This window comes from Nicotiana sylvestris, chromosome 6 (genome assembly GCF_000393655.2).
Source record: "Nicotiana sylvestris chromosome 6, ASM39365v2, whole genome shotgun sequence".
Lineage (NCBI taxonomy): Eukaryota > Viridiplantae > Streptophyta > Magnoliopsida > Solanales > Solanaceae > Nicotiana > Nicotiana sylvestris.
Window position 1 is genome coordinate 204841101 of NC_091062.1, and position 23658 is coordinate 204864758.

Consider the following 23658-nt stretch of genomic DNA (forward strand, 5'->3'; position numbering starts at 1 on the left):
TGCTGTCGGTGTTGTTCGGCTCGTTAAGGCATTGCCAGTCACCATTGGAACAACTTGATTCACATTATCATTAGTCATTTCTGTAAAAGAATGACACAAATGTTAAAATCACGTAGATTTTAATCTCCAATAGAGTACAAAACCACAACTCCAAAACAGTGAGTACAAATACAGAAAATATATTAAATTCTTTAAGCTCGTTAGTAAACTGTATTTGTAAAATAATTCTGGAAAATATAAATAAACATAAATAGAAATGAAAAACAGAAACAAAATTTTAATCCGAGCCCACTGAATTCACAGTGTTTCCTTAAAGAATTTAATCCCCTCCTAGAACCCAAGGTTAGGGATTATTTCCTCCCAGGATAGAACGAATTACACACTGGTGTAGTGGTACTTCAAACCCCAGTATTTCAGTGAACACAAAGTTCGGTAGCAAATCACACTTACTGTTACTTTGTTTGATGTTAAAAGTATGCAGAAGAAGGAGGAGAAACTCAGAAAATCGTATGGAAATTCTTAGCAGAAGAGTCTTGTATTTATAGCCAAAGTTGGGCTGAAATCTGAAGAGGTGCAACTCTTCAGAATGATTGTTTTTGCGAAACGACCACATCATAAATGCCATAACATAAATGGCTATTTACTCAACAATAAAGAGGGGAAATTGAAGATGGTAGTTTAATTTTCAGTTACACAACTGAAAAACGGATTGGATTTAATATTAATATTTATTTTAATATTAATATTCTGTTATTAAAACAAATATTTAATAACATTTTTGTTAATATTTTACTATTAACAAATAAATTTAATCCAAAAAATTAACCAATCAATCATTTGACCAAATCTGAATTCGAAGCCGAGCCGAGCGAGTGACGACGACGACGTGAGACTTGCCTTCTTCTCAACTCTTTAAGAGTTAGAAGAAGAGCAATTGCTTATATACCCATAAAAAAATTCTTCCTCTTTTAATATGAGACAATGTCCCTTTGCAAAGGGGGGAAACTTAAAATTTCACTCAAAAATTTCATTTCCCTCCATTTCTCATTCACCCTATTTTAAGCATATCATATACTTAAAATCCCAACAATTCATCTGTATGTTTTCAATGATTTTCAACCATACCCATTGAAAAATGTTCCTTTTTGCTAAGATTTTTGAAATATTGTATATATTTTTTTATATTTCATCTACTTTATTTGCTACCTAATCTATGAAATTTCCTTTCCTCGTCTTGTATTTAATGTTGTTGATCATGCTTAAAAATATGGACGAATATCTTTGCGTGTGATTTTTAGAGAGAAAAAACCTTTATTTATTTGAGTTTTTATTTTTTGTATGTGCTTGACTAATTTTGGTAAGTCTAGGAGATGTTATTAGTAAGTTAGGACTTATCTAATACATTTCGATAAGATTCCCAAAATTAAATAATACAAGGCCAGGCATTCGGGCTGTAGCAACCGGAATTTGACCCGAACGTTGGAAACCCGACTTGAAGACTCGATCAATTTCTGACCATTCATTCTCAAAGTCTATGAGCCAGGCGCCCCCCCCCCCCCTCTCTCTCTCGCGCGCGCGCACGAACAAAATCATCTCCAACACAGTGCACTCATCTTGCAAACGCTACATTCTTCTACCTCCGCTACTCACCCGAACAACGTCCTCTCTTTGAATCATGAGTAATATTTTCTATTAATCCTAATCCCGATTTGGATTTTACTGATGCCGATGAATAAATGAGCTAAATCTTGTCGCTTTTTTTTACAGGTTTAGGGAAGAAGATCAGAATAGGATTTGACGGTATCAGCTTAACTCTCAGCATAAATTTCGAAATCATTTTCGCTTCCTAGTTTTCGTGTGTAAAATTAGAAATTAGAAATTTTGTTCTTTTCTAATTCAGGATTTGGAAGAATCAATCGGTTTATTACGAGAGCAGCTGGCCAAAGGAACGACTCGAAGCTTTCCAGTGGAAATGATGCACTTAAGGTATCAATTTTTATAGTATTGTTATTTCAGTGCGGGCAGAGTTAAATTGCAAGAGCAATTTGTTGTGTATATGATGAACCAGAAACACTGTTTGTACGATTTGATGCTTTGGGCCTTCTCATGCTATTTTGCTTAAAATCAGATATATATGTGATATATTATCTGTACCATTTTATGTGACAAGATTTGACTAGACATGGAGTTAAAAAGTTAATTTGACTTGTATATTGTAATAGCGGTAGTGGAAGAGAATATTGTGTAATAGTTGAAAAGTAGTTCTATCACTAAAACATCTTATTAAAGTTTAAAAATTGAATAGTTAAATGAATTTGAATGTTACTTCATCAAAGAAGAAGAAAGAGAATTTGAATAATTGAAAGTTGTGAATATAAATGCCACGTTTCGTTTTAGTGGCGTTGGGAAAGGGAAAAGTGCTAAAGAAAATTGAAATGGAAGAAGCGCCAAAATAGCTTCAACATGAAGCAGGTTCATAGGAGCTATAGAATTTGCTCCAATCCCTTTTCATCAAAAAAAGAAGAAAAAAAGAATAAAAAGAAGAAGAATTGGCTTCAATCTTTCTATCTGCCACCATATTAATATTTGCGATAAGGCAATTACACCTGATTAATGCTACATACAGTACAACATATTGTTTGTTGCGAGTGAAATTGTCAATGTTTCTCGATTGACAAGAACCAAATAGTTCGTGCCATAGATAGGAGAGAAGTGCTTATGTTGTTCTTTTCCATGTTGTGACAACATGATACATTTGTAGCTTATATCTTCGACCATGCTTTTCTTACCTTGTAAAATGACGTGTTATTTCCTATTTAGGAGGATACTGAACAATCCAACGAGTTTGTGTAGAGGAACTTCCTTCAGTCTGTTAGAAATAGCTATGTAATTGTCCCACATTGAAATAGGAATAGTATCCCCTTTGTATAGAGTAGCTATAAATAGCACCTCTTGTATTGCATCACATACAATATCAATATATCATATTTTCTCCCGTGCCTTCTCACATGGTATCAGAGCTATCGTGAGAGATTTATCGCTGTGCATAAATTCCAGCGATTTTGGGAAGTAAAATCAGTCACCGGAACCCTTTTTTCCGGCGACTTTCAAAGTTGTTTTGCGTCTGCTTTGTCTCGGTCAGTGTTGTGCACAAAATCCAACACTACCACAAGAGTAGTCACTATCCGGCGACCAAATCCCAGTGAAAATCTCCGGCGGTACTGTAGCTGTCCAAAGAAAATTTTTCGGCGAAATTCCAACGTTGCGTGGGCCACCTTCCGGCCATTTTTTGGCGACGACTCTTCAGGACAGATTGTTTCCCTTGCAATTCCGAGCCTACCCATCCAGGTTACACCAAATTCCGACCACTTTTTTATTTTTCCGGCGTGAATAGTGATTTCAAAAAGTTGACTTCCGGCCATTTTTTGAAAAAGTTCCTTCAGAACAGTTGGGTCTTCTGGTAATTCCGATCCTACCCCTACTGTTTTTATTTCATTCCGACCACTTTGAATATTTTCCGGCTGCAACAGTAACTTTCCAACTGCTACAGTAGTTTACTATTCTGGTTCAGTGTTCCTTACTCTATTTTCAGTGGATTACAGTTGATTATTTCTCTTATTTGGTAATAATTTACAAGATGTCTTTGGGAATTGATGTTTTTGGGTCTAAAAGCATGAGTTCTGGAAACTCTAATGTTATGATTACCTCGGAACCTTTAATGGGAGGTTCAAACTACTTAGCTTGGGCTTCATCTGTCGAGTTGTGGTGTAAAGGTCAAGGTGTGCAAGATCATCTGATTAAACAGTCTAGCGAAGGAGATGAAAAGGCGATAGCGCTTTGGGCAAAAATTGATGCTCAATTATGTAGCATCTTGTGGCGTTCTATTGATTCTAAGTTGATGCCTTTGTTTCGGCCATTCCAGACATGTTATTTGGTTTGGGCAAAGGCTCGTACGTTATACACTAATGATATATCTCGCTTCTATGATGTGATATCACGGACGACAAACTTAAAGAAGCAAGAATTAGATATGTCTACTTACTTGTGTCAGGTACAGGCAATCATGGAGGAATTTGAGACATTGATGCCAGTTTCTGCTAGTGTGTCAAAACAACAAAAGCAGCGACAGAAAATGTTTCTAGTTCTTACACTCGCTGGACTTCCTCGTGATCTTGATTCAGTACGAGACCATATTTTGGCGAGTCCGACTGTCCCAACAGTTGATGAATTATTCTCTCGATTACTTCGCCTTGCTGCAACACCAAGTCACCTAGTGATTTTATCACACATACTTGATTCCTCTATTCTTGCATCCCAGACAGTGGATGTTCGGGCATCTCAAGCTATGGAGAATAGACGAGGAGGCGGTCGTTTTGGGAGATCTAGACCCAAGTGTTCTTATTGTCACAAACTTGGACACACTCGCGAAATGTGTTATTCCTTAAATGGCCGTCCACCCAAAAATGCCTACGTTGCTCAGAGCGAGACTACAGGTAACCAGGGCTTTTCTGTATCTAAAGAAGAATATAATGAGCTCCTTCAGTATCGAGCAAGTAAGCAAACATCTCCACAAGTAGCCTCAGTTGCCCAGACTGACACTCCTATTGCTGGTAATTCTTTTGCTTGTGTTTCCCAGTCTAGTACTCTTGGACCATGGGTCATGGACTCAGGCGCTTCTGATCATATCTCTGGTAATAAATCACTTTTGTCGAATATTGTATATTCACAGTCTCTTCCTACTGTTACTTTAGCCAATGGATGTCAAACTAAGGCACAAGGAGTTGGACAAGCCAACCCATTGTCTTCTATCACCCTAGATTCCGTTCTTTATGTTCCTGGTTGTCCTTTTAGTCTTGCATCTGTTAGTCGTTTGACTCGTGCCCTCAATTGTGGTATATATTTTATTGATGATTCTTTTATTATGCAGGACCGCAGTACGGGACGGACAATTGGTACAGGTCGTGAATCAGAAGGTCTTTACTACCTTAACTCGCTCAGTCCTTCCACAACATGTCTAGTTACAGATCCTCCAGATCTAATCCACAGACGTTTAGGACATCCGAGTTTATCCAAACTTCAAAAGATGGTGCCTAGTTTATCCAGTTTGTCTAGATTAGATTGTGAGTCGTGTCAGCTTGGGAAACATACCCGAGCTTCCTTTACGCGTAGTGTTGAGAGTCATGCAGAGTCTGTTTTCTCCTTGGTTCATTCTGATATATGGGGTCCTAGTAGAGTCAGTTCAACCTTGGGATTTCGTTATTTTGTTAGCTTTATTGATGATTACTCAAGATGTACTTGGCTTTTCTTAATGAAAGATCGTTCTGAGTTATTCTCTATATTCCAGAGTTTTTGTGCTGAAATCAAAAACCAATTTGGTGTCTCTATCCGCATTTTTCGCAGTGATAATGCCTTAGAATATGTATCTTCTCAGTTTCAGCAGTTTATGTCTTCTCATGGAATTATTCATCAGACATCTTGTCCTTATACCCCTCAGCAAAATGGGGTTGCAGAAAGAAAGAATAGGCACCTTATTGAGACTGCTCGCACACTTCTAATTGAGTCTCGTGTTCCGCTGCGTTTTTGGGGCGATGCAGTTCTCACAGCTTGTTATTTGATTAATAGGATGCCTTCATCTCCCATCAAGGGTCAGATTCCACATTCAATATTGTTTCCCCAGTCAGCCTTATACCCTCTTCCACCTCGGGTTTTTGGGAGCACATGTTTTGTTCATAACTTAGCCCCGGGGAAAGATAAGTTAGCTCCTCGTGCTCTCAAGTGTGTCTTCCTTGGTTATTCTCGTGTTCAGAAGGGATATCGTTGTTATTCACCTGATCTTCATAGGTACCTTATGTCAGCTGACGTCACATTTTTCGAGTCTAAACCTTTCTTCACAACTGATGTCACTTCTGCTGACCACCATGACATATCTGAGGTCTTACCTATACCGACTTTTGAGGAGTTTAGTAATCCTCCTCCACCTTCAACCACAGAGGTTTCACCCATACCAACTTTTGAGGAGTCCAGTGTTATCCCTCCTAGTTCCCCAGCCACAGGAACACCACTCTTGACTTATCATCGTCGTTCGCGCCCTACATCAGGCCCATCTGGTTCTCGTCCTGCACCTGACACGGCTCCTACTGCGGATCCTGCTCCTAGTACACCGATTGCACTTCGAAAAGGTATACGGACCACACTAAACCCTAATCCTCATTATGTTGGTTTGAGTTATCATCGTCTGTCATCTCCCCATTATGCTTTTATATCTTCATTGTCCTCGGTTTCCATCCCTAAGTCTACAGGTGAAGCATTGTCTCATCCAGGATGGCGACAGGCTATGAGTGACGAGATGTCTGCTTTACATACAAGTGGTACATGGGAGCTTGTTCCTCTTCCTTCAGGTAAATCTACCGTTGGTTGTCGTTGGGTTTATGCAGTCAAAGTTGGTCCCGATGGCCAGATTGATCGACTTAAGGCACGTCTTGTTGCCAAAGGATACACTCAAATATTTGGGCTAGATTACAGTGATACCTTCTCTCCAGTGGCTAAAGTGGCATCAGTTCGCCTTTTTCTATCCATGGCTGCAGTTCGTCATTGGCCCCTCTATCAGTTGGACATTAAGAATGCCTTTCTTCATGGTGATCTTGAGGATGAGGTTTATATGGAGCAACCACCTGGTTTTATTGCTCAGGGGGAGTCTCGTGGCCTTGTATGTCGCTTGCGTCGGTCACTTTATGGTCTAAAGCAGTCTCCTCGAGCCTGGTTTGGTAAGTTCAGCACGGTTATCCAGGAGTTTGGCATGACTCGTAGTGAAGCTGATCACTCTGTGTTTTATTGCCACTCTGCTTCAAGTCTATGTATTTATCTGGTAGTCTATGTTGATGATATTGTTATTACGGGCAATGATCAGGATGGTATTACTAATCTGAAGCAGCATCTCTTCCAACACTTTCAAACTAAGGATCTAGGCAAATTGAAGTACTTTCTAGGTATTGAGGTTGCTCAATCTAGCTCAGATATTGTTATTTCTCAAAGGAAATATGTGTTAGACATTCTTGAGGAAACATGGATGACAGGTTGCAGACCTGTTGACACGCCGATGGATCCGAATTCTAAACTTCTGCCTGGACAGGGGAGCCGCTTAGCGATCCTGCAAGCTATAGGCGGCTGGTTGGTAAATTAAATTATCTCACAGTGACTAGGTCCGACATTTCTTATCCTGTGAGTGTTGTAAGTCAGTTTATGAATTCTCCCTGTGATAGTCATTGGGATGCAGTTGTCCGCATTATCCGGTATATAAAATCGGCTCCAGGTAAAGGATTACTGTTTGAGGATCGAGGTCATGAGCAGATCGTTGGGTACTCGGATGCTGATTGGGCAGGATCACCTTCTGATAGACGTTCTACGTCTGGATATTGTGTTTTAGTAGGAGGAAATTTGGTGTCCTGGAAAAGTAAGAAACAGAATGTAGTTGCTCGGTCTAGTGCAGAAGCAGAATACCGAGCAATGGCTATGGCAACATGTGAACTAGTCTGGACCAAACAATTGCTCAAGGAGTTGAAATTTGGTGAAATCAGTCGGATGGAACTTGTGTGCGATAATCAAGCTGCACTTCATATTGCATCAAATCCGGTGTTTCATGAGAGAACTAAACACATTGAGATTGATTGTCACTTCGTCAGAGAAAAGATACTCAGGAGATATTACTACGAAGTTTGTGAGATCGAATGATCAACTTGCAGATATTTTCACCAAGTCCCTCACTAGTCCTCGCATTAATTATATATGTAACAAGCTCGGTACATATGATTTATATGCTCCGTCTTGAGGGGGAGTGTTAGAGATAGCTATGTAATAGTCCCACATTGGAATAGGAATAGTATCCCCTTTGTATAGAGTAGCTATAAATAGCACCTCTTGTATTGCATCACATACAATATCAATATATCATATTTTCTCCCGTGCCTTCTCCCACAGTCAGTTTCTTTTTACTCTTTAGACCTGGTTCTAAAATGGAGTTGTTCGATAGTGTCCATCTAAAATTTTGAACAGGAGGGACTACCTCCTAAGATAGCTTATTTTAGAGTAACCTTTGAAATGCTAAAGCATATTTCACGGGTTTTTACTGAACCTGTCACCAATATCTTTCAAGGTCTATGTAGTCTGTGTTCCCCACTGTAACAGCTACTGCATTTCCAAGCTAGTGTATGACTGACCACCTTGCTTGCTTCTTAAGCTTCAGTATGAAGCATCTGCTCTGGAGCATCTTGAATACGTTCAGTACCCCACATGAAACAGAAGAAGCTTAATTTTTGCTATTTCACATGTATTCATTTTCTCTCAGTTGTATGAGGAGAAATACAACGTTTCGAGAAAATTTTAGTAACTTACACTTTGAAGGTGGAGTTTGGAAATAAGTCAAATCCTTCTGCTCGTGTATCCTCTATAAATACAACCTCAGATGCTATGTTTTAATTCTCAATTCTAACATTAAGCTAAAGGTTACGCCTAGAGGTTTAGTATTATAGACCAATCCTATTCAACTAGCACTAGTAGGCAGCATATGGGAAGACACACTACACCAAAAAACACAAAACTATGTTCTTTCCTTTCTTCTAGGTGGTTCTATCACAACCATGGAAGTTGGCTAGCATTGGCTTTATTTCCCGTCCTATATATTAATACGACTCGTCTTACCAATTAGGTGTAACACCCTGAAAAAAAATTCGGCTTAGGTATGAATGAGTTGAAGGAGTAGTAAGGATATATTTTGAACATGTGAAGTTCCATCAGGATGATTATGGGTGAAAATGGTTGTTTCAAAATCAAGATGGAAAGTGAGGTGCATAAGATTTGACAAAATCGACTAAGTTTGCAGAAGGTTCGTATTCCAGCAGGTTTTAGTGAAAATCTGTAAGGAATTTGGGAAAACTCAAAGCATGAAAGTTGTAGGCCTTTGAAATAGCTTTCCAACGATATATTGTGGAGCCCAAACGGAGCTCTGTGCAAAAAGTTATGCCCCTTTTACATAGAGGTGTGCAACCACCGCGGTCCTGCCGCGTTTTACCGCGGCCGCGGTGGCGAGGCAGTGTCTCAGCGATTTACCGAGGTCGGGACCACGGTCACGCCAACCGGGACGCGGTGGACGACTTGGGAGGTCATTTTTTTAGCCTTATTTCGTCCCCTACATCCCCAAAACATAAAAACTTGCCCTAGAAAGGAAAACTCTAAAAAATCTAACTCCTTAAAGGTCCCTCCACCACCCAAGGTAAGTTCTAATGGTGATTCTATGTTTATTTCAATTCCCCAACATCTTATTAACATGGGTAAACCCTCCATATCGTTAGATATTCGATTGGGACATCATTGTTGAGAGAAGAAACCCTAGAACTCGAGTTCAAAGGGATTGAACTTCAAAAAGGTAATGTCTTCACCCTCTAATTGATTCTAGCATTGGATTAATGATAATAGACTCTAGTTCATGAGATATGAGTTGATGAGTTTAATAGAAAAGTATGAACGATTATAGGTTTGGGGTGTTGATTGTTGATTATTGGTTAAGGGTGTTGTTTACCTTATGGGTGATAAAGAATAATGTTGATTATAACCATTTGAAACTTTAGAATTTATCTAGGACCAAGAGAATGGGTTATTGTGTGTAGAACCATTAATAAGGACTATGAAGTTTTATTCTCACCAAGTGTTTGAGAAAATGCCTAAGTAACCAAAACATGAGAATTATTGCTAATATGGAATCCCTTTGACTTGTATTGATATAGATTAAAGTTGAAAGAGTTAGCGAATGTTGTATTACGCTCAAGAGCAGGAAGTTAAGATATGTGAGGCTAACTCTCTATGTTTGGGAATGTTAATGACTCTCCCTACATTACGTTTCTTTTATGACGTATCAATTGCCTCAGAAATATAGTTAAGCCTAGTTCCTTGAATCGTTGTAGAACTTATATTCTTTAGCTTCATAACTCGTTTATGACTTTCATTCTGAATGTTGTGAGTTCAGTGCGTATTCAATATAGACTTGGGTTTGATGCCCTTGAGTCTTAATATAGATTACTCAGTATGCCATAAACAGTTGAAATTTCAGTTTCACAATCAGTTCAAGAATACATGTCTCAGTCTAGTCCTATTCAGTATTCTAGTATTATGTAACTCAGTGTGATCCAGTATTCCAGTATCATGTAACTCAATGTGATTCAGTATTTCACTATCATATATTGCAGTATGATTCTCAGTTCCTGATTTTAAATTTCTGAATGTTGAACACTTGTATTTGGGCCTGAGGCCACAGTTTATGTTTTATGCATCTTTGGGCCTGAGGCCGCAGTTTATGCTTTATGCATTTTGGACCTGAGGTCGCAGTTATGTATACGTATACTTGGGCCCGAGGCCGCAGCTTGTGCACATATATATATTGAGCCTGAGGCCGCAGTTTAATATTCAAATAAACAGGTTGTTCATCATTCAGAAGAAGGAGTATTCATATCCTTACTTCCTTTCAGTTCAATTATTAGTTACCATTCAATTATCAGTTACCAGTTTAGTTATCAGTTCAATTACTAGTTATCAGTTATCATTTCAGTTTCAGTTTGAATAGTTATCATTTCAGTTATCAATTATAAATTCTCAATTATCAGCTTAGTTTCAGTTTCAGCATTTATAATTCTTTCTTTCAGTTGCTTTACATACCAGTACAATTCAAATGTACTGACGTCCCTTTTGCCCGAGGCCTGCATCTCACAATGCAGGTAATGATTTACAAGTTGATGATTCCGAGCACTAGGATTCTCGTACCAGCTATTTGGTGATCCCCAGTTCTTTCGGGGCATTATCATTACTATAGCCTTCAGTATTTTCAGACAGTTAGTGTTTACATTACTTTATTAGAGGCTTCATAGACTAGAGTAACAGTTAGACAGAGTCTCAGACTTTTCATATTAAATATGTTGGCTACAAATATGTTTCAGAATTGTATTAGTATTTCTGCACTTTGATTTATATCATCCAGACTTTCAGTCTATCAGCATGTGTTAGTTTATCTTCCGCATTCAGTATGTTATGATGCCACATGTTGATTCAGCCAGCCAGTTGGTTCGCTCGGTCACATGTAGTCAGGCACCGAGTGCCGTGTTACATCCAGGCCCAGGTTCAGGGCGTGACATTAGGCTTCTTTTTTCCAATACTTCAACAACAGTGAGGCCTCAGCCTCAAACAAATTGGGGAGGAAGACAGTTGTTGTCTTGCCAACAATGCTCTTTTTTATTCCAATAAGGAAGAATAAAGATGCGTAGCTGGAGATACTCGAAGGTCTCATGGAAGCCTCCCTTTGCATCTATGGTATTCCAATATATTTGCATTTTCTTGAGGGAGCTGTTTGCCTGTTGGAAGAGTGCCATATAATTGAACCTCTCATAAACTTTATTCTAATTTAATTCTTGGCACAAAACCATTGGAAAATATTATGTGCCCCAGAATTGCTGCCATATACCTGAATTTGATTTTGACTATGTGCCAATATATACTTTATGCCTTGTGCCAGCTATATTATCTTTGAGGAGAGCAATTGCTCATCTACAAGGATGTCAATTGCATACACTGTTTGAAGTTGGTTGTGCTTACTTTGGAAAATGGAGGACATGACAAACGCTTAGATTGTGTTATGGTATAACACCACCAAAGAGATGAAGCTCTTGCTTCTAGATCATGAGATGGATACAATATTTCAAAGTAGCTAGCCTTATGTTCATTTGATTATCCTTTCCTAGAAGAATTCTTTGCTTATGCAAATGGCAGCTATAGTGGTGTTCTGTTAAGTCAATTAACATTTGCATCCGATGCTTTATAAAAGCGCATGGAATAATATTCAGCTGATCAAACAATTCTATTATTTATTTTGAAGCATGGCCTGGATGGAGTTGGATCTGCTGGCTTGAAGTCTTTCAGAGCACTTGCAGTCATTGGTGCTGGAGTCTCTGGGCTCCTTAGTTTTGCAACAATTGCTTATTCTGATGAGGCGGAGCATGGACTAGAGTGTCCCAGCTATCCTTGGCCTCACGAAGGCATTCTCAGTTCTTATGACCATGCTTCGTAAGTACTTAAGTGTTGCTACATGATTGTTAAAGCTTCTTAGTTTATACTCCCTTTTTATTGGTAAAGATCTGGGTCATTAAATTTTTCACGTAGTTGTTATATGCCGTATGAAAATATTTGCCCACAGACAAAGGTGATTCAGCCTTTTCTTACAGCATTTTCCCCTGTATCAGAGTTGGTGTAGGTGTAGTTGGTGTTCTTGCTCTGTAGCCTTATTTTTTAAGTCTCTTACCATAGAATGTATATCAATTTTCTGCTTTTCCAGAGCTAATTTGTACACTAAGTTTCAAATGAGATGGAAATCCAAATAGCTTGTGTGCCTCTATTTTTGATACAGTATCCGTCGAGGTCACCAGGTTTACCAGCAAGTGTGCGCATCTTGCCACTCAATGTCTCTAATTTCTTATCGTGATCTTGTTGGTGTCGCATACACTGAGGAAGAGACCAAGGCTATGGCAGCAGAAATTGAGGTGGTTGATGGGCCTAATGACGAAGGTGAGATGTTTACCCGCCCTGGGAAGCTGAGTGATCGTTTCCCTCAGCCTTACACAAATGAAGCAGCTGCAAGGTTTGCTAATGGAGGAGCCTATCCTCCTGATCTTAGTCTAATTACTAAGGTACTGTTTGTCTTCTAAAGTTTGACAAACATTTCATATGCGTTGCCTGATTTACTTCCACTTTTCAGGCTCGTCATAATGGTCAAAACTATGTTTTTGCTCTTCTAACTGGCTACCGCGACCCTCCTGCTGGCGTCTCGGTAATTCCTCTGCCTCAGACTGTTTTCCTTTGTGATTGTTTCTCTTTTGCTTAGAGTAGAGGAACCAGTAAATTAAAATAATAATAAAAAAAGAAAGATGAAGTGCATCTGAAGATGTTGCAAGGAGATATGGGTACTGTCACATTCTAATATAGTTGGTTGACATTGTGTCGTGACCGTCCTTTGATACCAGTTTGTCATAATTCTTCCATTTGGTAAGACTCATTTTGCTGCTCACATCTCATTGTAGATTCGAGAAGGACTTCACTATAATCCTTACTTCCCTGGTGGAGCTATAGCAATGCCTAAAATGCTTAACGATGGTGCTGTTGAGTATGAGGATGGCACCCCTGCAACGGAGGCACAGGTAATATATCCTTTTTCCCTTTGCTTCTCCTTTATATATTGAACCATTGTTGCGGAAGTTAAAGTGCTGACACTGAACAGATGGGAAAAGATGTCGTGTCATTCTTGTCATGGGCTGCTGAGCCAGAAATGGAAGAGAGAAAGCTGGTAAGCTGCAATGAATTCTCCTTTCTCCTTATCCTGCATTCATATCAATCCCAATTCTATTAGTTTGCGGGCATCCTTTTGTACTAAAGTTCTTCCAAAAGTGTCTATATGTGCTTGTATGCCGCTTGAAGCCTGAAAGAAATTAACTTGCTTAGCGAATCCCACTTATTACCAAGTTTAGTGTTTTACTATCACATTCTGAGTAGCTGATTTGTGTGCATGTTGACCCCATGTTGGATCCTCACTGTCAGTTGATCACCCTATACGAAGTACTATAAAACGGATTTCTGACTCTCTGACATTTTTTATTCCTACAGATGGGCTTCAAATGGATATTTGTTTTATCACTTGCACTTCTCCAAGCAGCTTACTACCGTCGCTTGAGATGGTCTGTCCTCAAATCTCGCAAGTTGGTCCTTGATGTTGTCAATTAATCTCAAGGATTTCTTTCTCCACATACTAAGCAGGTGCAAGGGCGTAGAGAACAATATTACTCCGGTCATTTTGCCAAATGATTTAAGTTTGCTGGGGTTATACATCTTAGTTTAGACAATAGACTGCAAGTGGAACTGTCTCTCTGCAGGTATTCTTTTTGAGGGGTAAATAAATAACTATCAACTATTTATGGTACTCGTATCTTTCATATGAGAACTCTATATTGGAACCTGAGAATGCCAATTATGGGCTCCTTTTCTTTCTTATTTGTTGAAAGCCACTAGAGGACTGACGTTTGAAATATGTTTAGTGGCAAATAAGTGTTTACTCGGTGCCCCAACCGGTGGCATAACAGTCGATGAGATAGCAGGTTTACACAGATTTCCTCATCATTTTAAAGCATTTTGAATGTATAAAATATTTTGGTGTCTTAGTTTTACTTTTTGAAGATTTTGAATAAAATATCTCAAAAATTCTGAAAACAGGCAAATCTAAACACAATTATTTTCCAAAATAAATTCTTTTAAAGCTATTTGGGTTAATTCTAATTGTGGTTTCTAACATTCAAATCAGAAACTAAATGCGAAGACAACAGTGCCTTTTAACAGAACTTTAGTACTCGCTCTTAGTAGCCTTTATTCCCATCCCGCGTAACAACATAGGTTTTTCCCCTCAGTTTCTGCTCTTCTTGCTTTAACTAAAGAACTACCTTTCACTTTAAGTAGGACTCATATAGATCATGATGGCACTCAGTGCGACTGCTGAGGTTGAACCACTATTGGTTTTCACCTTAAATTTCAAGCACACAAGAGAATGTCATACCACATGCCGAATGCTTGTTATGTAGCCACGCTCACAAACTAATTAAGTGACACAACAACACTGGGATAAGAAGCTTGCAAGTCGGTGAGTGAAACACATACCCAGATAGATATTGACAGTTCATTGAGAGAAGGCTTTACTCATAAATGTAGATAAGACGTAACTGAACAAAATACAGAACAAATCAGGCAGTTATGATATTCAGTCACGATTGTAAGTTCGAGTTTTCTGAAGTTGTCTAATAATAATGACGTCTAAAAAAAAAATTATACGGGACCACTTCTCAATCTATGGTTTTTTAACTGTTAAGAGTAGCAGAGGCGGATCCAAAATTTAATCCTATGAGTTTAATTTTTAAATTTTTTAGCATTGAACTCATTAATATTTTAACGTTATGCGTTCATATTTACTATTTTTGTAATTTTAATGAATTTTATATATAAATTTTTACTTCGCGTCGAAAGTTATGAGTTTAATTGAACTACGTCCCGTAAACACTACATCCAGCTGGTGAAACTTCTAAGAATTTGGCTTGTGATTGGTACTGCAGAGAGAAATTGCCACAGTACGGATAAAAATAGTTTTGGATGACCTTAGAACTTTTAGAATATTTGTATTTAAAGATGATCAGCGACGACTAGTAACATGATAGAATGTTACAATAATGACAATAAAATAATAGTGGATCATTGTCCTATTGCAATAATCAAAGATCTAAAGATAGCATGTGTGCCTGTCTCTCGGTGGGTGTGTGTTTATAGATTTTTACAAATAGATTTATTGGTTGTATAGAGTACATTGCACATTGGTGTAACAGATTATTGTATTAGACACAAATGAACTTTTTAGGTTAAAAATCAGAGACTTTCTTATACAGATTTGACAGTAGAAAGTGCAACAATTTTTTATGTTCAGCTAACCATGAATCTAAATTTACTGATTAGATGATGTGTGAGGAAAAATACAGCCGCTTCCACCACATAATTCCAATTGATCTGTACCCCCTTGAGCACTAGATATTTGTTCTTTACCTTTTCACTTAAAACTAGGGGTACATGGACTGTGTCGGTTCCGTTTTTATCAAAACCAAACTAAACCAACTATATCGGTTTGGAATGATTCAGTTTTGTCGAGTTTTTCGGGTTTTTTTTGTTACATGAATATTATTTCAATCTTACTTTGTTAAAATTATAGATAAAACTTTGATAAGTGAATATATGTTTAGTAAATATGGAAAAAAAACTGACAAACATATGATCTATTAAAATATTCTAATGGAAGAATTTTTTTTTGTAACACATGATAGTTATTTTATTAGTCGTCTAACAATAATTTTTCGTTAATTTACGCTTTCAAGGTTAATACATGAGAGGATCCCAAATATTTCTACATTATCTAAAGAAAATTCACTATAAAGTCTTTAAAATATAAATAAAATTTATATATTTATAGGTCGGTTTAGTTCGGATTTTTTTTTTACTCAATACCAAACCAAGTTAAACCAAACCTAGTCGGATTTTTTAATCGATTTAATTTAATTTTTCAGTTTGATGCGGTTTTCCGGTTCGATTTGAACACCCCTACTTAAAAGCCCTTCTTGTTTAGCACCTAGAACCCCTTAAAAATACGCAATGTTACATAATTTACAACGTGTGAACCACTTTCCTTTAAATATTTACCTCAACTTGTACCGGATGATAATGATCTAATGATTATAAAAATTTGTTCCTAGTGAGACTTAAGAACTTTTTCGAAAAAATTTCACTTTTTTACCATAAATATTTCAGTTTCACTAGATGAATTTTAGAATTTTTCGAAAATTTGAAAATTCCAAAAAACTATTTTTCCAAATTTTTCAATCACATCACTCACAAAAATTTAAAAACATCCTAATATTTCAATTTCACTTGAAGATGAATTTGGGAATTTTTCCAAAATTTGAAAAACTCCAAAAAGCTATTTTTCCAAATTTTTCAATCACATCACTAAAAAATTCAAAAACATCCCAAAATTATATTCATATCCAAACACAGCTTTAATTTTTAAGTATCATTTTCACTTTGAAAAAAATTTAACTTTTTTTGAAATTTTACAATTCTGATGTCCAAACGCCCAATTAATCTTTAACTTTGTTGAGTAATTTTATTGAGAGTCCTCGGCAAATTAACTTACCTGTTGGGATTAATGCACTGAGGCAACCTTGGACTTAGCTCCAATAATTACCTGTTCCTACTTTGGAGCTTAGCTGCAACCTAAATAGAATTACATGGGCGGAGGTAGCCGAATCCGGAACCCAATAGTGATTTTTTTGGATAAGTGTGACATAAATATGTGTAAAAAAAAGAGTGACCATTCTATATATATAGCGTGGTTTTATGCCGCACTATACTTCAAGGAGGAACTTAAATTAGGAGTGTTTATAGTTCGATTTGGATCGAATTTTTCCCGAAAAAGAAATCAAACCAAGTAAGTCAGTTTTTTAGATATTGGAGCCAATCCAAATCAATCAAGTCAGTGTTTTATCGATTCGGTTTTTGTCGATTTTTCGGGTTTTCATCGATTTTTTTCTTAAATATGAGACATACACTACCAAGCACATATTCTGGCGACTATATTTTCAATATAACACTATCAAATCAATTGCTTTTTGAGGAATCTACCATTTATCAAGATATATTGATGATAATTAAATCAAATAGTGATGAATAATTTAAGTACTCAATTAAAAATCGATTATTTTTAACATAAAATAATTTTTTTTTTGTACTTAGCAAAAGAAAACTACCAATCAAACTAGAATATAAAGACAAAGAATTAGATTATCAAATAGCAAAGAACTAGACTAGAAATATAAATGACTAATATGTACTATAAAATTTTAGAAATTTTATATAAAAATATACATAGGTGTAATAATAAATTTAAATACCTACTTTTATAGTCGGTTTGGTTCGATTTTTTCCGGTTATTTTTTTTATTAAAACCAAAACTAAATCAAATTTGATCGAGTTTTAAAATTCAAAATCAAACCAAACCAAACCTAGGTTTGGTTTGGTTTTTCGGGTTCTTATGAACACCCCTAACTAACTATATATATATATATATATATATATATATATATATATATATATATATAGAATCTTAACAAATTAAATTTAAACTCATAATTTTAAAAGTAGAATGAGTTTATTGCTAAAAATTTAGATATCGAAACCATCAAGTTATGATCATGGATTCGCCTCTATATAAAGAGCATTCCCTCATCAACCATCACACTTGATTTTTTTCTTCACTCGGTATTCGGTATCAATATTGGAGCCCGATTATCTCCAAATTCACCGCATAAGACTCCATTCGGGACAAAATTTATAAAGGTTGATATCTGAAAAATTCGTATAAAAAATCAAATGGGTGCAAGGACGAATTTCAAATCAAGAGTATTTGAATTCAGAATAAATTGTACTATAAGATTTTGTTATACATATAAATATATTTTAGTTTACTTTTGTACATATATAAATAATTTGAATTACAAGTAATGAATTCAGTTAGACTCGTACAATGTCACGACCCTAAAATCGACCCGGTCGTGATGGCGCCTATCGTGAAACTAGGTCAGCCGACACAACTCCCGAATTAACCATTTATCAATAAAAATTATTTTTAAGTCTTTAATTAATCAAATATCTCTTAATGTAAGTTTAAATGAACAGTGCAAAATAAATACACAAGCCCGACATCGGAGTGTCACAAAGTCACGAGCATCTACTAAGGTCTGAATACAACGAAGAGTCTAAAAATGTACTAAATACAGTGTAAGGAAGACAAGAGGGGGAAAAGTAGGGCTGCAAACATCGGGCAGCTACCTTGCTAACTCCGATGACTCTGCCACTGAGCAACCAACACCCGCTATCGAGTTCAGAAATACCTAAATCTGCACACACGGTGCAGGGAGTAATGTGAGTACGACAACTTAGTAAGTAATAAAAGTAACTGAAAGCTGAGCAAATAAGAAAATATGTAAACCACGTCAAAACGCTACAACAAATGCAGGATATTTCCAACACAGTACAGAAATTATTTTCTTCGTAAATCATGCTCAGTTTCGGTAAAACCTTTTAAAACAATTTTCAGTAGTTTCAAACGAGTGATAAAACAGTGAGTAAACATGATAGAAACGTAAATAGTCCCTCGGGAAAAACATGTACTATAAACCGCCCCGCAGGGCACAATATCAACAGAACCAGCCCATCGGGCTACCTCACAATCACTCGTAATCAGCCCCTCGGGCATAACATAAATCAGGAACTGCCCCTCGGGCAAAACATGGATCAAGAACAGCCTCTCAGGCAATAATATGAAACAACAACAGCTCCTCGGGCTATATCATATTACTCACACTGGGTACTCGCGCTCACTGGGGGTGTACAGACTTCGAGAGGGGCCTCTTACGGCCCAAGCACAATAACAAGTCATCTTGTGGCATAATCAAATAGGCTCTCGACCTCATATCAAGCCACCTTGTAGCGTAACAAATCAGGCCCTCAGCCTCTTAATCATAAATTAGTATCACACTGCTGCGGCGCGCAGCCCGATCCCATAATATCCTCATAACACAGGCCCCCGGCCTTACTCAGTCAGAAATCTCTCAAGCCACTCGGCAAACAGTAAAAAAATATGATGCTCAGCCCAAAATATCATTTAAAAATGTCAAAACGGAATAAATATGGCCAAGTTATGAAAACAGTATAATACAGCATGACTGAGTACAAATATGAAGTCAAAACAGTAAGGAGTAGTAGTAAAAATCCCTCAAGGGTCCAAAACAGTTGGCACGAAGTCCAAATATGGCATTCAGCCCAAAACATGATAATAATTTCTTAAACACAATGATATCAAACATTTTCAATCAAATACGCGAATTAACAGTCATGCAAGATGGACTAAGTCATAATCCCCAACGATGTACGACCCCACGCTCGTCATCTAGCTTGTGCGTCACCTCAAAATAGCACAACGATGTGAAATCCGGAGTTTCATACCCTCAGGACAAACATTTACAATCATTACTTACCTCAAAATGGTCCAAACTCTAGCCCGCGATGCCTTTGCCTCTCGACTCGGCCTCCGAATGCTCTAAATCTAGCCAAAAGCAGATTCATACCATCAGAATATGTTAAGGGAACAAAGCTCACTCAAAAATATTTAATTTACACCAAAATCTTGAAATTGGCCAAACCCGCCCCCAGGCTCACGTCTCGGAATTTGATAAAAACCACAAAACTAGAATCCTTATTCCCTCACGAATATATCCATATCAAATTCATCCAAATCCGACCTCAATTGTCCATTCAAATCCCCAAAAGAAATTTTCAAACTTTTTTTCAAGCTTTCCCCAATTTCCACTCTAATTTCTCAAATTAAATGATGAAATTCAAGACTAAATCATGGAATTAAATTAAATATGAGTGAAGAATACTTACCCCAATTGCTCCACTGAAAATCTCCTCCAATTTCACCTTCTCCCGAGCTCTCCAATGGTTTTTGTGATATTGGACCTAAACCCTCGATTTCCAAATATAATCTGTCTACCCAGATATTTTCTTCATCGCGAATGCGACAACACCCTCGCGTTCGCGAAGCACAAAGCTTCACTAACCAAAATTCCTTCTACGCGAATGCGATGAATAACGAACTCACCTCTTCACGAACGCAACCTCTACTACACGAACGCGTAGAACAAATGCCTTGGGGTCCCAGCTATTCCACTTCCTCTTCACGAATGCGGCATAAACCTTGCGAACGCGTGGCCATTCACCTCAGCCCTTCGCGAATGCGGGACCACCTTTGCAAATGCGAAGGCTAACTCTACAGCCTCACATCCTAACTCTTCGCGAACGCGGGACATCCATCACGAATGCGAAGGTCAAAAACCTGCAACACCAAAAATAATTTTTCTGCAATTTCCTACAACATGAAATGATCCGTTCAACCACTCGAAACTCACCCGAAGCCCTCAGGACCTCGACCAAACATGTCAACATATCCCATAACCTCATTCAAACTTGTTCCAACCTTTGGAATACTCAAAACAATATCAAAACACCAAAATTACATCGGATTCAAGCCTAAGAATTCCAAAAACTTCCAAAATTCCGCTTTCGATCAAAAAGTCTATCAAACCTTGTCCGAATGACCTGAAATTTTGCACACACATCACAAATGATACAACAGTCCTACTTCAACTTTCAGAATTCCATTTCGACCCCCATATCAAAATCTCACCTATTAACCAGAAATCGCCAAAATTCCAATTTCGCCAATTCAAACCTAAATCTACTCCGGACCTCCAAAACACATTCCGATCACGCTCCTAAGTCCCAAATCATATAACGGAGCTAACCAAATCATAAAAATTCAAATCCGAGATTATATACTAACAAGTCAAAACTTGGTCAAACCTTTCAAATTTTTAAGCTTCAAACTGAGAATTATTCTTTCAAATCCACCCCGATTACCCTGAAAACCAAAACCGACGATTTACATAAGTCATAATATATCATACGGGGCTGGTATTGCCCGAGAATTGGCGAGCAAAATGTAAAAGCTCAAAACGATCGGTCGGGTCATTACATCCTCCCCCACTTAAACATACGTTCGTCCTCGAACATGCCCAGAGTTGTTTGAAAACCATCAATCGTTGAGTAACCTTACCATGCACATACCCGGGGGTGATCCCATGTCAACATATCTCATATATGTCCGCTAACACCTTGTAACTAAAATTTCACCATCCAACCTAACTCATAAACCTTAGAACCACATTTCCACTTCTGAATTCATCCACAAGACCAGAATCTCACATCTATACTCTGAATAAGCCCGAACAAGGTGTAATAAACCATACCTGTAGCCTCAAATCCAATTACATGATATACCATATAACTCAAACACTCGTAGCGATAACTTCTAATCACAACAATTGCTCAAAACATCCGAATCTCGATAATAAGCCTCTTATCAAATAAAGCCTCTTTCTAACACTTTCGTATACTGCCAATGATAAAAGAAACACATAGAAAGCCATAACCATTCCTCATATCAACCATTCGTGAAGCCACTTCTCCGTTGGCAAGGACCATAGCAAATTTCTGAGCTGAACATCGATATTATCCTTCCAACATGTTGAAACCAAATCCGTTTGTATTCATTATGGATCCCAACGATCTCATCTAATCCAACCCAACTACTCTGGTGACATGACACATCAATAAAATTTAAAGCCATAACTCGTGCAATCGGCGTATCAACAAGCAACAATCTGAACATACTCAAATCATGAAAATGTCTCAAATGAGATAGTTGTACCGTAAGCTCACCAGTACCACTGCACACAATGCTGAGAACTCGTCACACATTATAGAAACAAAACACACGAATCTAAGCCGAAGGGTCATACATCCACATAACTTCGTTGCAATGCGCGACCCTATCCAAATACTGGTCCACATAAAATACCTCAAGTCACTATGCTTAAAATCGACAACCACACGCAATTTGATGTCTAGAACCAAAGCAAATCATCATAGCCACGACGAAGCAATTGACATAACATTACAGAAATCCGAAAAGACACAACCGATATGCCATCCGCCAAGCAATACCCAATACTCTTCCCGCTCGAATTCCACTGGGAGGTCACAATAAAACCGCACCACATGTGCATATAACCAACAAATCCTTATGCTTCGCAACACGGAAAGATAACTCATAGATATCCCCAGATTACTAATAAACTCAATAACAATCGAATCAACACATCCCTCAACAATAAAACTCGGTGTCAACCAAGCCAACTCGAGTTAGAACACACATCTATATTGGCCTACCAATGAACCCCTTACCAAGGAGTTCCTGAAGCTGCTCCTTCAACTCCTTTAACTCCACCGGTGCCATACGATACAGTGCCCAACACCAAATCAATAACCCTGTCCGGTGACATGACCAACAACAGGAAACACATCCGAAAATGTCACGCCCCGAGCCTGGGGATAGGACTGGTACCCAGTGCCTCATCTATCCTTGCGTACCAACTTGCGACTCAAGAACTCTGGATATATAATGTCATACTTTGGCTAGGGGTCACATTGCAAGTCAATTAGCGAAACAAAATATAAAAATGAATGTAAACTAACGCTGACGAAATACCAATATAAAGTTGGGCCGGTAAGACCGTCATAACCACTGTAACTGACAAGCCAATAAAATATACATAGAGGACCTACAAGCCCAACATACTGCACTAACTGATAAGATATGTCTACAAGCCTCTACTGATGGGCGTACCGTGATCGGAACAGGGCCCCCACCTACCCATAACCTATCTACATATATACGCAAGATGAATACAAAACTCTAGACCCGGAAACTCCGAAGGATGTGGAGCTTACCGATAAAGATAAACTCGGGCAACACCTACTGAGGAGGTCTACTCATCTGTTTGTCTGAACCTATACAACGCCCCCAGAAAAGGGACGTCGGTACGAAATAATGTACCGAGTATGCAAGACAATAATATAACTGAAAGCTGAAACTGAATTGATGTTATAATAACTGAAAGTAGCTGGAAGTCAAAGATAATCTGAATATATGCTTACCTGTTGATACTGACTTAACTGTCTCAATATAGTAAGTAAAATAGTTGTCCGGCTATATATATATATATATATATATATATATATATATATATATATATATATATATATATATATATATATATAACTGCTCTGCCATAGTAGGCTCGCTCATAGGCGCTCGTTCACAGTAGGCTCGGTATATAACTTACCATCTGATCTGAAGTTGCCCAATAAGGTCTGACCATCGATTAGCTCGATGGTAATGAATATACTGTGATACTGTATATATATATATAGACTCTCTGCTCTCTTGACTGGTAGAAGGAAATACTCAAATGAATATGAAGTCCCGATAAAGTAAATATTGTAACTTGCGAGACTAGAAAAATATAC

At 37.7% G+C, this 23658-nt stretch overlaps 1 protein-coding gene across 2 annotated transcripts; it reads left to right on the forward strand.

Moving 5' to 3' along the window:
• Positions 1-1517: 1517 nt before the first annotated feature.
• On the forward strand, positions 1518-14291 carry LOC104210872 (cytochrome c1-1, heme protein, mitochondrial). Of its 2 annotated transcripts, XM_070147824.1 has the most exons (10): positions 1520-1679; positions 1768-1800; positions 1901-1986; positions 10689-10760; positions 11912-12099; positions 12440-12719; positions 12788-12859; positions 13110-13226; positions 13307-13372; positions 13690-14291. In XM_070147824.1, the coding sequence occupies exons 1-10, from the start codon at positions 1676-1678 to the stop codon at positions 13804-13806; spliced, it is 1035 nt and encodes a 344-aa protein (XP_070003925.1). In that variant the 5' UTR covers positions 1520-1675; the 3' UTR covers positions 13807-14291. The 2 variants fall into 2 exon arrangements, with proteins under 2 accessions (XP_070003926.1, XP_070003925.1); XM_070147825.1 differs by lacking the exon at positions 10689-10760 and having other exon boundaries at positions 1518-1679.
• Positions 14292-23658: the final 9367 nt, after the last annotated feature.